The 14879-nt window shown below is 35.5% G+C and overlaps 2 protein-coding genes across 2 annotated transcripts; one reads left to right on the top strand and one right to left on the bottom strand.

Moving 5' to 3' along the window:
- Positions 1–3993: 3993 nt before the first annotated feature.
- Positions 3994–5299, bottom strand: LOC148907245 (uncharacterized). Its single transcript, XM_089036832.1, has one exon. The coding sequence runs from the start codon at positions 5251–5253 to the stop codon at positions 3994–3996; it is 1260 nt and encodes a 419-aa protein (XP_088892958.1). The 5' UTR covers positions 5254–5299.
- A 3755-nt stretch (positions 5300–9054) lies between these two features.
- On the top strand, positions 9055–13981 carry LOC116298178 (uncharacterized). The gene is made up of 3 exons (XM_031706557.1): positions 9055–9181; positions 12294–12656; positions 13289–13981. The coding sequence occupies exons 2-3, from the start codon at positions 12302–12304 to the stop codon at positions 13786–13788; spliced, it is 855 nt and encodes a 284-aa protein (XP_031562417.1). The 5' UTR covers positions 9055–9181; positions 12294–12301; the 3' UTR covers positions 13789–13981.
- The last annotated feature ends 898 nt before the right edge of the window (positions 13982–14879 follow it).

Genomic DNA, 14879 nt, shown 5'->3' with positions numbered 1-14879 from the left:
AACTTATACCTGTTAATCGCCAAACAGAATCACATATATGAAGTAGAAGAGACCTCAAGGGACAACTGGTCTAAGTCTGGGAGAACATAGTGGCTTTTTCATCGAGAAAACGAGAAAACGTTCCGCCATTTCGTTTCAGTCACGCAACAGTTGCACAAAATGAATCGGCATAACACAGGAAGCCCAAATTACATGTAAATGATCATGAAGTATTTCATTACTTGTCTTATACCTGTTAATCGACATAAATAATCATATATGAAGTAGAAGAGACATTACTAATGGAAGACTGATCGCTACCCTGCAGCATAATCTCCAGCCAAATATTTCACGGTATGGCCCTCCCACACGCCGGCCAATAAGTGCTCAATATCAACATTCATATTAGCAAAGCAAAGCCATCTAGACTACAAACACTACTCCTACAATAATATTTCGAAACATTCTCTGCTGAAAAAGGCTTCCTCGCCTATTACTTCACTCCTATTACATGACAAATTTGTGAGAATTTGTGTGTCAAAAAGAGTCTACAAGATCAGTGATATTATCAAGTTTAATATACATCAGCAAATATAAAAAAAGTAATCAATGAAAGAAAAAACATGAAATTAAATAATACAACCCGTAAAACAATTACACTATTGGTACTCACTGTGTAATGGCCGTGCAAACACACAAAAAAATAATGGAGTTAGAGTTTATAACAATCCAAAAAGTAGTAGGCACATGCGCTTTATAAGCGCCTTTTTTGTTGTTTATTAACTGGGGGTTCAATGTTTTGCTCAAACTCAAAATCAAAATTAGGAAGCTCATAATCTTTGTTAGATGGAAAAGAAGCCATTTCTAGTTTTAAGTCACGAAACACTTTGCTATTTGCTACAGCTAGCGAACCAACGGTGAATTTTTCGCCGCTTCACCGTAAAAAAAAGTTTCTATGGGATATCCATTTTTTTCACATAGCAAATTAGCCAATCAGAGCACGCGTTGTATCTTGCCTATGTTATATTTTTAACATATAATTATCCATAAAATGCCTATATTTCTCCTTTTCGAAAAACTGATATTTTCACATGTGAAAATAACATGTTATAATAATAAAAAGCTTATTAAGTTGATTTTATGGATAATCATATACAATACAATAATACAATACAATACAATTTTATTTGGCACCTTATACTAATAGTACATGAGTGTTTGATTCCAAATATATTATAGGTATATATATATACTATGTATTAGGTAATTTTCGTATTTCATTTTCACGTATCAGCATACATTGATGAATGTATGCTGATATGGCTCTTTGTAGAGACGCTGATTTTGAATTGATTAAGAATATAAAACGACTGTCAGCGCTCATATTGTTGAAATTAATGCTGGTGTTTTTTTCTATGAACTCTCTTAAGTCGTTTCTATGAGAGTCATATAGTGGACACCAAACTAGAAAGTGTTTTTCGTTTTCTACTCCCGACTTACACACTGGGCAAATCCTTTCATCGTAAATGAGATAAGGCCTCTTATACCTCCCCGTTTCTACTTCAAGCTTATGGTTACTAATTCTTAATTTTGTAAGCGCCACTCTGTGCTTAATATTGGTGACTTGACTTAAATATTCTTCAAAGTTATAATCCGTTTTGAACTGACGAAAGACTCTGAGTTTATTTTTATGTCTGTCGTCTTTCCTTTCATCATTGTGGAGATTACTCCATAAAATTTGCCTCTCAATGTCATATATTCTTTGGGTTATTGTTTTTCCATATTCATACCATCTTGGAGAAAGTTCATTTTGTTTCATCCAAATTATCCCCAATCCGAGTTGTTCTAAAGTAGTTTTAATTTTTATGCTCCAAAAGGCTTTTTTAGTTTCATTTTTAATATCTTGGTAGACTTCGGCTGAAAGTTTTTTTGGGTGTAGTTCCGACTTTATAATTTTATGCCAGAATTTAAAGCTTTTACTGCATGCTTTGCATTTTAGCGGAAACCATCCTAACTCAGCTCTGCATGCAAGGTTACTAGCATTCTTTGTCACCTTGAGGAGCATTTTGCAAAATTTCAAATGAACAAGTTCCATGGGCTCTTGGTCTTTGGTGCTTAATGTTTCGATACCCCATATCCCATATCTCACTTGCGTATAGAAGTATTGGTGTAACAAGCGAGTCAAACAGTTTTATAGTTAATTTGATATTGGATGTAAAAAATTCACCCATTTGTTTTTTCATCTGAAATAGTGCCTTTAATGCAGCCTTTTTTAATTCTTGTTTTGCAAACGTAAAGTTTCCAAAGGTTGTAAAATTTAATCCTAAATATTTATATGATTTAACGTTTTCTAGTTTAAATTTGTTCAAATAGAATTGGAAGTTATTCATTGTCTTCCCTGTATTATTGAAAACCATCACTTTTGTCTTTGTTATATTAACTGTTAAGCCTGATTGTTCACAAAATGCCTCTAGTTTGTCGAGATATTTCTGAAGCCCTTTAGCAGATTTAGAGAACAGAACCAGGTCATCTGCATATAAAAGAGTACTAATCGGTTTGCCATTCAACATTACATCATTGTTGTTACACGAATTTAATGAGTCAGGCAGATCGTGAAGATATAAATTAAATAATGTAGGGCTCAGCATACAGCCTTGTTTAACACCCATATAACAGGAAAATGTCGGAGAAATGTGTCCATTTACTTTGATTGCTGATTGATCAGTGGAATACATCGATTGTATCACTCTTAGAAAATTTCCATTTATACCAACATTTTCAAGTTTTGCCATTAATTTTTTCCTTGGGATGCAGTCAAACGCTTTTTGAAAATCTACAAAGCAGGAAAAAAGGAAATTATTTTTCTTCCGTGGCTTACTTTTAACATATTTATCGATTACAGATTTCAGAATAAAAATACTGTCTGTTGTTCCGTGCTTTTTTCTAAACCCACCCTGTTCCTGTTTAATTATATTATTCGTAGTTAGGTAATCATAGAGCCGTTTGTTAAGTATTGCCGTAAAAAGTTTGCCAATTGCAGAAAGGAGTGTTATTCCACGGTAATTTTCAGCTTTCGTTGGATCGTCCTTTTTATGCAATGGAACAATATATCCTAGATTCCATGAAGAGGGAAACTTTCCGTTGTCTAGGATTTTATTGAAAATTACCGTTAGGTGTCCTTTTAGTGCTTCCTTTCCCGTTATCAATAGCTCATTTGGAATATTATCAGGGCCGGGAGCTTTATGTTTCTTTAGGTTACTTAGAACTTCATATATTTCTTGGTCTGTATTGGAAAAATCTAATTCCCCTTGACTTTGCGACTGTTCTAAGGTCTCCGTAGTATTTACTGCAGATGTCTGGGAGCTATTAAGCGTTTTGAATTGATTAAATAAGTCCTTTTCGTTTGCTCGACAGGAGTTTGCATTTTTTGCTTTGCCTACATTAAAAAGTTGTTTCAAAGACTTCCAGGTGGATTTCGAATCTTTGAGGTCAAGGTTCATTAATTTTGAATTGAAATATTTGTTTTTATTACACATTTAAGCTCGATATCCGTGAAATAAAGCCGTGAATAAAAACCATATCAGTGAAGTGATACGATATCACTTCACGGTAAACTGTCCAATCAAATCTTGCGATATATTTTACTTGAACCAATCACATTATCACATAAATCTCTATTTAGTGTTTATTTCTATCAAATTCAAGATGAATTTTGTGCTTCTTACATTTTTAATTAAGCTTTAATATCTTGAATGATTTTGAATTGGAAACGTATAATTCTTTAACATTTTGAAATGGTGTAAGTCGGTTAAGGATATTTAAGACAATAAAACATTTTGTGTGTGTTATATATCGAGCTTAAATGTGTAATAAACAAATTATTACATGTTAAGAACTTGATATCGTTTTTATTCACTCGTTTTTCCGTATCATATCGCTCACTCGCTCGAGGACTCGCTCGTCGGAAAAACTCGTGAATAAAAATGATATCAAGTTCTTAACATGTGATAATCTCTATTTCTTACGTCTACAAATGCTTCGAAAGGACCTTTTATGGGTATGTAGATTCCTACGAAGTTGTTCATTATTTGGATTCCTACAAATTTGTTTTCCAAGAGATCGAAGATTTTTCTTTTTGTTTTCACATTCTGAATCAAACCACTTTTGTGAATCTGTATTTTCTTTAAATGCTTTAGTTTGTTTAGTTAGGGAACAAAGACCTGCTTCTGTTCCTATGCTTGTTAGGGTTTCAGTAAATGCCTTAACCATTGAGTCTACATTATCTGCGTTTTCTATTGATTCGCGCAGCGTTGCTTGTATTTCTGTAGTGCTTAAAATGTTTTGTAATTCATCGATATTTCCAGTATGCCACTTTAAGCTAGAAATTGTCGAAAATTCCCTATTTTCTTCTCTTTCTTTGTTTCCACTGTTTTTGGGGGAAAGTTGGATTTCTATTCCATAAGAAATATGACAATGATCGGATAGATCTGGCATTAGTGGATTAACCTTCAAAAATGGAGCTTTTTCAAGTAGATTTGTACTCCCGATTACATAGTCGACTAGACTATTTCCGTTGTATCGAAAACAAGTCTTTTTGCCCGTCAAGTCGCCAATAACCCTTCCATTAAAGATTCGTAAATTGCAAGCCGTGCAAATATCTATTAGGCATTTACCCCTTTTATCGACGTTCTCTTTGTCTTTAGAGTACCTTTTCATTTGATTGTCAATGAGATAATCATCAGGTAAATTAAGGTACTTACTGTCATCATCATTTATGTATTCCTGGATTTCCCCAGTTCGTGCATTAAAGTCGCCTTGTAGAATGACTTCACCTTTAGTTGAAAAATTAATTATATCTAGTTCTATATCCTGCAATATATCTTCATCATTCTCTTTAGCATAATTATTTGGGCTTAGGTAAATTGTGCCTACGTATATGTCATTTGTTAGATGGAAAAAGTCTTTACTTATTCTACACCAAATAACATTTTGATTAGACGTCGGTATATAGGAAACGCCCTTGCTGATTCTATTGTTTATGTATAGTGCTATTCCTCCAGCATGGCGGTTTCCTGTTTTGTCACGACATTTTGTATAGTATTTATAGTCTTCTAATTTCAAGTCAGAATCAAGGCTGGCGTGTGTTTCTACAATGCCAAAAATATCATGACTATTAATTATATTGTTAACCTCTTTTAGCTTCAATTTGTTTCCAAGATTTTTGCTGTAATGCCCATGCAAATTCCAGAGTCCTAATCTTAAGGCCCCCGGCATTTGAAACAAATTTAAGCAAAAATTCTACGTTTTAAATTCTATAGAAAAAAAAAGTATACATATATATCAATAAGTAAATAAATTACTAAACCTGACCCTGCACCAACTGTGCTATGACCTGCAGAAAGTTCTTTATTAATTCATCATTCTTTTCAGAGGTTGGCTTCTGGATTAAATCTATAGGTTTCGTGATGTCCCATGGTGACGATACCTCAGGCTGTGAATCTTGAAGGTGAACTCTAGTGCTTTGTTGCTCTTGTCCTGCGTCTGCGGCTATATGAAATGTTTCTTTTCTTGAGCCCCAAATTAAATTTTGAGTTGCTGACGAGCTTTATAATAATAATAATAATAATATACTTTATTTAAAGAGGGTAACACCCAAAAGCAAAAGCTTACAAACTTGTGGCCCTCAAAAGACTTAATATAAATAGTTACATGAAAATATAAATATACATATATAAAAAAGTACTAAGAATAATATATTATATATTATAGACCAAGTCGAAGACTCGCACCTATGTGGGGGCCAGGCCACGCGAACAGAGAGACCCGGCGCGACTCGTCACGCCAGATCGCTCTGTGTCGCGCCAGGTCTCCCTGTCTTCAACCACACCGGCGCAAGCCCTGGACTTAGTCTATATTAACTAGAATATGATTAAATAATTATAATTAAATAATAAAAATATACTTATATCCAATAAAACTAACTAAATCTTAAAATGGTCCATTGATTCCTGGTTTAAAAGAATACTCGATAAGTATTTAGATTTAAAATTATTTATAGAAGATGCAGTTTTCAATTCTACAGACAAGGAATTCCATAAAGTAGACGCTCTAAAACTGAATGAGCGGCCTCCAGCTGTAGTCAATGATATTTTCGGTACCTTAACGTTGTACTTAGAAAAGCGAGTTTCAAATTTGTGAACATTTTTCATGGGTTTAATGTAATTGAGTAGATAACTAGGAGTAATCCCATTTAAGATCTTAAACATTAGAGCACCGGTCAAGTAATTGCACAATTCATTAATAGGAATCCAACCAAGTTTGTTAAACATAGGGACAGAAGGTGCATCACGTGCTGCATCAAATATTGTTCTAGCTGCTCTTTTCTGCAATCTAAGAAGGCGATATTTACCCTCCTTGGAACAACCTCCCCAAACAGGGGCACAATACTCGATAAGTGGCTTAATAAGTGTATTGTAAAACAAAATTCTCTCCGGATGAAGTATATACCTCTTATTCCTTTTAAGTAAGCCAATAACCTTTCTAACTCCAATCTGGTTGTTAAGATGTATATGGTCATAGAAGACTTCTGCATTCAGTGTCCCATCTCGATTGCAAGCGACTCTAGTGTTGTCAATATATATCACATCATCTGAATAGCTGCATCGGTTATATAGCTCTGTATTTATGTTAAAGATCTCAATGTTTTTCTGTTCATCCCGTGGGGTATATATGATACTTGAGAGCCCAATTTTACTTGAAGGCCATAAACTTTGTACTTGTGATATGGCTGTACTTAGGTTTTCTACTACATTTTCATTGTACAGCTTCCCAATGCCATTTGTTCATGTATGGATGATTATGAACTCGTAGTTGGTGTTATCTTCTATGTTGTTCAAATGTCTCAGAAGCTCTCTTGTACCGCCTGCGATGTACTGCTTATTAACATATCTATTTGGCGCAAACTTGTCTTGCCTTACTCCTCTAAGCATGGAATCACTTAGGATAAGGATCGGTCCTTTTTCATCTTGTTGTGGATGCGAATCTTGTTTACTTTGTTCTTCATCAGTATGCTTATGGCTTTCATTGTTTACTTCATTGCTATTGTTTTGTTCTGCACCGTTCGACTTTATTGATGTGTTTGAAGGTGGAACATCATTACTGTCATTCTCTTGAAGTGCGTCAAATCTGTTTTCAGTCTCTACTTGATAATAAATTATTTGCGACTTATCTGTCGATTCATCATTATCGTCGTCGTCACTATCATCATCATCATCTTGTTCTCTAGTCGAGTTTAATTTCTCTGATAGTTCCAATAAGGATCTGTCGGCCTCTTCTAACTTCTTATTCAGTTTTTTGGCGTACTTGGTCATTCTTTTGTTGAAGTCGCTTAATTGGTTCTCTAGGGATTTGATTTTGTTGTCGTATTCGGTTTTAAAATCTTCTACGAGATTATTCAAAAATATCTTAATTTCTCCAATCCAAGACTTTGCTTTTTGCTCTAAATCTTTTAGCTATAAGGAAAGTTCACTCACCTCTATGGTGTTTTTTGTTATTTCTTTTTCGAACTTCCCATTGATCTCCTTTTGAGCATTCATCTCTGCTTCGAGCTTTTCATAACGGTCATCATGGCCGTTGACAATTTCTTCCTTCTCCCCTGCAATTTCTGTCATCGTCAAATCGTCTACGGGGTTTTGCGATTCTTGAACATTATCATGCTCTTCTTGTATTATTTGCGAACTTCTATTTTCCTGGTTCTTCGCAGCCAGTTCTTGCAATTGCTTCTCTAAAGCTTCTTTAGCTTCGTCTTCGTCATTGAACTTTTTCAAGCAGTGTTTGCCAGGCCGATCAAGCTTCAGGAAATCGTCATAGCTTTCTAAAAGACCTGCTTCATATTTGTTAGTCCAAAGATAAAACTTCCTGCTGGCCATAGCTATAGATTAGAGCATGATCAAAATTTAGCCGAGAGTAATCTCAGTCGACGTCATGCATCCGTAGGTCGCGTCTAGCCCTATATATAGCGATGAATATAATATTTCAGTGCCCCCATCCCCACCCCAAAGGTTTTCTGCTTCCGTCGCCCCTGTATTGTGCAATCTTAGTCCCAACGGGATTAATAAACGCTTTGCTTTCAACTAACCCTTTCTTTTGTCTTTTGATTGTTTGTTTTTGTTTCCTTGCCTACCTTGCTCTCATTGGTTTCTTTTGTCTTATTCTATCATATATACACTCCTTTCTACCACTTCTTTCTTTTTTACTCCGACGAAGGACTAGCGCCCTAAACGTCAGTAAGTTTTTCCATCTTTTCACGGTGTATAATTTACCCTGTTATCATCACTGTGACAAGAATCTTAAGCAAATTGTAAACATGGCACGGCTTTGAATGATCTGACAACTAAGTATTTGTGAATAAATCCGTTCTGAGTTTATCACTCATTCAATTAGGAAAGTTCCCTTAAGGAACAGATAAAAAGGTGGAAAATATTGGAAAGATAGTTTTGACCGTAAAAATAGAGACAAAAGAGAGCACTACTTGGAGTTTAAGCTTATATGTTCAGACAGTTCAGTCGAGTTCACAAGGATGAAAGAAAACGGCGCCGCCGGTTGACTGTCGATTTGTTCAGTATCTTATCCTCACTGCATACTCATTACCGAGCTATGTAGGGAATTAAGATACAGTCAATTCAAAAAATGTTGTCGTCGACCAACTCAAGCCTACGCGACTAGACCGAAAGGAACTCTGGGTAGTAATCATTGAAACCGAGTTGACTCCATAATTTTATCTGACTAGTTATGCCTGGTTTACAGCACGAACCTTCGTAGGCGAGCCGAAAGTGTTGAAGGAGACATTTTTTTAATGCCTTCATATTTTCGGAATTGTGAACTGAATCATAACTACTTTTTTTTCCTTTCCCTAAACCCAAAGACATGCATTTGATGGATGTTTCTCGCCATTATTATCTTATTACTAGCGGGAACAATTTATTCAGAACGAATATTTAATCGCGTCAGTGATTTTTAAATAAATAATGAATGGTCCCTAAAGACAAGGACTGATTGGTTGTTTCAAAGTCGGTTGACAATATATATATAGGGGGTTTGGTCACACTTATGGCTTTTGTTTGTCTCAGCTTTTAGCCTGGAAGACACATTTAATTACTTCACCCAAAGCAAGTTGACTAAGTTGTGCAAACGTCTGTGTTAGGTAAGCAGGGCTCACAACATTGTTTTCTTTGACTCAAACGTTTAATTTCTTGTTGTAAGATCCTTGATAAGGATTAACTCCAAAGCTAGTTGGATAATATATATAACAGTGGTCGTTACTAATAAGTGCTGGTGAAGAATGTAAGGCTAGGGGAATGCGTTCGAACCTCGAGACAAGAACACTAAAGAAGCGAACTTCTTAAGTGAACTTCTTAAACTGTTAAAATGGTTAAAATTAATGTTTTTAGAAGCATATAGAGAGATTTTTAAGGCCGGTGCGATTAGCCGTATTGTGCTTGAGAAAGATGCACAATCATCCGATTGTAACAAGCATGAGTTAAACAAAACAATACTGTTTTCTGCTCATTGAAAATTATTCGTAGACGAAGGCTTTTATGTAATATATACAGTATGAGTGGCCGTGTTGTATCCGATATACAAACTCGAGACGTAGCCGAGTCGCTGCCGTCAAATCAAAATTAATCAGTCGGAACCTTATGTTCTTGACTGGAGGCAGTGAAAAAACCAATTTCACTACAAGCCCTTGAAATGTCCGAGTTCACGGAATATCGAAAACTGTAGTATAAAAGCGTAAATCTTAAGATTTTACAATTTTACAGTTATCTTGTTACTAACAAAGTGCAAACAATTAATCCGTGAAACACTAATTACTAAATAGTACAAAATAGTGCTAGATAAACAATAGAAAACAATGGATTTGGCATAAAATTGTGCTATTTAGTATTACTAAAGTTTCACGGATTTACTGTGGTCACTCTATACACTTGTTCATCTAGCTGCATAATCAGCAATATAATTACAATGTGAAAGATGCGAGCCGTTGAAAGGCGCATACAGATCGGCTGCTCATATTGTGTCTGGACGCCTTGAAAATTGTCTTGGAAAACATTTTCATGTTCTACTACTTGTCGAGACCAACCCCAACAAGTCTATTCCAAAATTCCTAAGTCTTTTTCCATGGAGTTTTATCACACGGCAGCCATGTTTATTTTCATGAGAATAAAAACCTTTGTTTCCCCAGCATGAATTAATTCTCAAGCGCTTGAATTTGAAGCTACGCGTGGTGAATCTATTGTTCAATCCAACATGGTTTGGATTTTTTATCTACTCATCTCATAGTTTAATTATTTCAGTTATTCATTAGTTAATTATGATCTACGTTGATTGTGATATCCCGTAACGCTTTTGTGTGACAGAGTAGTGCTCCAACGTGTGAGTGGGTTTCGTGCGCCCGTTTTCGTGCTTCGTGTTATCAATTCAGTGCGTTTTATCGAGTTTTCCCTCTTTATTTCCTCGTATACTTTGTACGTTCCCCCTGTAATTGATTGCTCTAGGCTTCAACGAGTTTTGCCATCAAGATATAAGCTCTATCTTGTCGAATAAATAGTTTAGATTGACCCATGTGTTGTTCCCGCGTAGAAACCTGATGACTTATTGTGAGCAGTGTATGGTTGCAGACATTTTTATGTAGTCTTCTCTTTTCAGACATATAAACATTTGAAATATCAAAATGCAATTAAAGAGCTTATAAGCCTTTACACAATATTTTCAGAATTGATTCTTTAGATAGTGGATAGTTGATTGTGAAGATATTTCGTCATTTGAACGTCGGGCCTTTAAGATACGAAGGTTTATATAGTTCCCAATATGTTAGTGACTATGACCATGACCTCTATTAACTATGCATGCTATGACGTAACATAAGGGATCATTTAAGGTAGCTCCATATAGTTAAAAGGCTTTTGAGGTACATGTTACATATTGCTGTATTAAAAAAAAAAAAAGTATGTTTTGACCCTTTTTTGCGCATTGTACTAATATTAGTAAATCAAGGTTTCAGTTTTTACAAAAAAATATCACATGACGGGTCGCCATAGCAACGTAACGTTAGTCTCAATTGAGGCTTTTTTGTAATAAAAAAAATTAAAGCTCGAGTTTTTCGCGGTGAATTTTTTTCTAAATATGTTAAGTGAATTCATACTACTTATTTCATCATTTGACACCGCGACTTAAGTATCCCAACGACAGAACCTTAGATTTAACGCAATTTCTGTCTTTTCACAATTAAAAACATTCTGTCGTTAGAACTCGCTAAATATTTTGCAAGCTGATTGCTTTTGATATCGAAAAAACACTGTAAAATTTTGAAGACATTTTACCGCCAAATTTCCGAGACTTTTAATTTCAAAAATCGCGCACAAAAATTAGTCAATTACGTCATCAAAATAAAATTTCTACAAGATCCGTATTTGCGCATGTGCGAAACTGAGCGAGCGAGGTAAACATTTGTGCCAGCCAATACAAACCCACTGAACATCCATGATATTGCTGAATTTCTCGCGGAATTACCACTCGCAGGCTCATCGATAATGCACGAAATATTAAAATTGAACTTGTTTTGAGCTTCACTTGAGTCGTTAAAAGGCACTGATGTAATTGTTTGGACATTTTTTTGGATTATTTGCAGTGTTCTTTTATTCCAGCATGTTTTGAAAAGTAATTTTACGACATTTTTTGAAACTGCTTGGCGCACCGCCATCTTTATTTTGTTTTTCGTGGCTTTAAAAGCTCGCGCCATCATAAAACTCGTTCCCATTTCCCTCGCGGTAAAAATTAACTGTATGGAGCTACCTTAATATACAACACTGCACTCGTTCTGGAATACAATATTTCAAAAGCATCGCCCTTTTACTCGTGACTCACATAAAGGTTCTTATAAATTTGTTTTCAAAAAATGTCCAGCGTTCAATATTAAAAGTTGCAACAACATAACTCAAATCCCTTATGTTACGTCATAGTCATAGACGATTTTGTTTGATTTTTGCTGACATCTTCTCTTAAAAGAGGACCACGAGTTTATCAAGTGATATCCTCTATAAACAAAGTTAATTTAATTTTAATCTAAGGTCTAATTTAAGGTTAATTTAACGCCTCATTAGTATGTTCTTTTACTCTCGAGCTTATTTGCATGTAACACGTTGTGAAGTCGTTGAAGTATGAGATGTAGACACTGAGGGTCACTGCCAGGGTGTCTTTGGTTGACGTGCCCAGTGCCCAGTGGTCAGTTCTTCTGATATCTATTTGATTTTTAGATTTTACAATGCCAAAATCCGAGGAGCTAAAAGTTCAGCTAAATAAAGCCGCAAAGGCCTTTGATGACACCAATGTATACCACGAGATACAGACCAAATACACAGTAGAATCTGCAGAATTGCTTCTCCAGCAGACTGGGATATTGTCGGCAGACAACAAGATCTTGTCAAAAGATGACCAGCCCGTTACTATAGTAGAGCTTGGTGCTGGCACTGGTCTTTTCACTACATCTGCACTTGCCGCACTGGAAGGGAAGGGCAAAGTGCGCTATGTTGCAACAGACCCACTAGAATGCATGGAAAAAGCATGTGCAAAGTATCTACCGGACGTGGAGTTTGCTCTTTGTAAAGCTGAAAACATGCGTAAGTTCATTGGTAATTGATCAAATCCACTTGTGCGTAATGTTTTCCCATTTTAGTCCACGTGTCATTCCCTAGAGTATTATTTCTTTGTTTAACGGCTGTGCATGAGAAGACACATAAATATGGAGAAAATTAAAACAAAGAAGTCTTATTCTCAAGAGAATTAGATGAGATCTGAAGTACGAAAACAGTACGCACAAGCCGAAAATGTCTATTGATTGCCATATTTCGACTAGGTGTACGTGACACTAGAGAAAAACGTTTGCGCATGCGTGCACTTCAGCACGTTTTCTAAGAGAATTTTGAAGAGTTTGAGTGAGAAAATAAATGTTTGTTTTCTCCAAGTATACAAAAAAGTCCGAGAGTATACTTTTGTCAGACCCCAAGATACTGTATAAACAAACACAATATGAAAGAATTAGCCTTAAGTTTCAAGCATGGACACTAAGTTTTGGCATTTTGTGAAGTCCAATTTATCAGGAATGTTTGAAAGCCAAATTTACTTTTTGACTAATTTGCATTCGGATTCAGAGCATGCGCAGACGTTTTTCACTCGTGTCGGTGTACGTATGTATAACAGCCTTCTTCTGTTTCTTTCCCTCATTTCTGTTTCCTTATTCTAATATTTTCAGCATTTCCAGACAGCAGTGTCGATGCCATTCTAGGAGCAGGATGTTTCCATTGGTTTGCCAACCAAGATGCATACCAAGAGATGTACCGCATCCTCAAACCAAATGGCACGCTAGGCTACATAACAAACCTACCAAGCGAGACGGAAAGTCCTCAGTGGGTCCTGGACACCTACAAAATTCTATATGAAAGCTATAACAAAACCAAGGCTCCATTTGAACACGATTTCAAATGGCGTAAAGCCTTGTTAAATTCTAATCTGTTTGAAAATTTTCAGGAGAATTTAAAACTTAGAAATTTTCAAGCGATGAATTTCAATCAATGTGTCCAATTTTTTGCGTCGTTTGGAGGTGTTGCCTCCGCCAGCGAAGACCATCGTTCTAGTTTCCAAACCAAACTCGTTAATATACTCGATAAGCATTTCAAGAATAAAGGCGAAAAATTGAAAGGTATTGAGCACATTGTAGAGATTTACACTGCTAAATCTGTGAAAACCCAGTAGATAGGAATGATATTGGAGTTCGAAGCAGTTTATGTATGCATCACAAGCTAAGAAAACGGATACCTTCACTAGTAAAAAAAACAACCTTTCGATTATTTTTTAAACTTTAAGAATGTTTTACGAATAAAAATTTCAATCAATAAAACACATTTTATTTCTGTACTAATAAAAACGCAACCTACCGACATTTTGATATCAACGTCGTGTTTTTTTGATTAACCAAATGTGCTCTTTTGGAAATTAGATTACAGGGTCGTCAAAAATAAGAGTTGCGAAAAAATATGACGAGAAAATAAACGTAACGGAACAACTCATACGATACGGTGACAATCTTCAATCGCAAGGCATTGTGGGGCGTTCAGGGGGCAAATAAAGCTTTGTTACAGTAATGACGTCGGTTGATATTAACAGCTCACCACAAGTGAATACAACAAAAGATGATAAGACGGCCAATCGATCACCTTTACCTTAAAACTGAAAGTCAAACACTAAGGTGCCGCTAAGTCTGTCCGCACGTAACGGAGACCCTCGATTATTGAGAAAATAACGAATTGAACAATCATACTCATTAATAATTCATGAGTAAACCAGCCAATCAATGGGCTACTTTTTGGGTCACATGATGTTACTTGAAACCTGGTAAATTCCTGTGAAAGGACTGGATTAATTTTGTTCAAGTCCTTGGACTGGATCAAAATTAATTCAGTTCAGGGACATATCTGTCCCTTAAGTCTTTCAATCCTAAACAAATAACCTCCCGAATAATTAATGAGCATGAGAAGACATTTCAAAGGCTCCAAATAGAACTGGACGGGATTTCAAGTCCACACAATTAGTTATTCTATTGTTATATGACGTTGACCGTGCACAGTAAAGTAAAAATGGTTCTGTACTTTGTTCACAGTATTAGGGGAATATAGAATTTTTTCCCTAAAAAATCGTTCCAAAATAGTTATTATTTGTTAATTAATCCTATATGATTAATACTAATAGTTAATCGAAAAGGAAATTGCCTTTTTTCATGCTTTCTTACTTATCATCTAGTAATTTAACTGTATCTGCGCGGAAATATTTATCCGCATAGTTTGTGT

The sequence above is a fragment of the Actinia tenebrosa genome, unplaced genomic scaffold (assembly GCF_029948245.1).
Source record: "Actinia tenebrosa isolate PJP-AT-01 unplaced genomic scaffold, QUT_ActTen_1.0 PGA_scaffold4__44_contigs__length_22323623, whole genome shotgun sequence".
NCBI classification, from domain to species: Eukaryota; Metazoa; Cnidaria; class Anthozoa; order Actiniaria; family Actiniidae; genus Actinia; species Actinia tenebrosa.
This window is presented reverse-complemented; position numbering and strand designations above follow the sequence as displayed.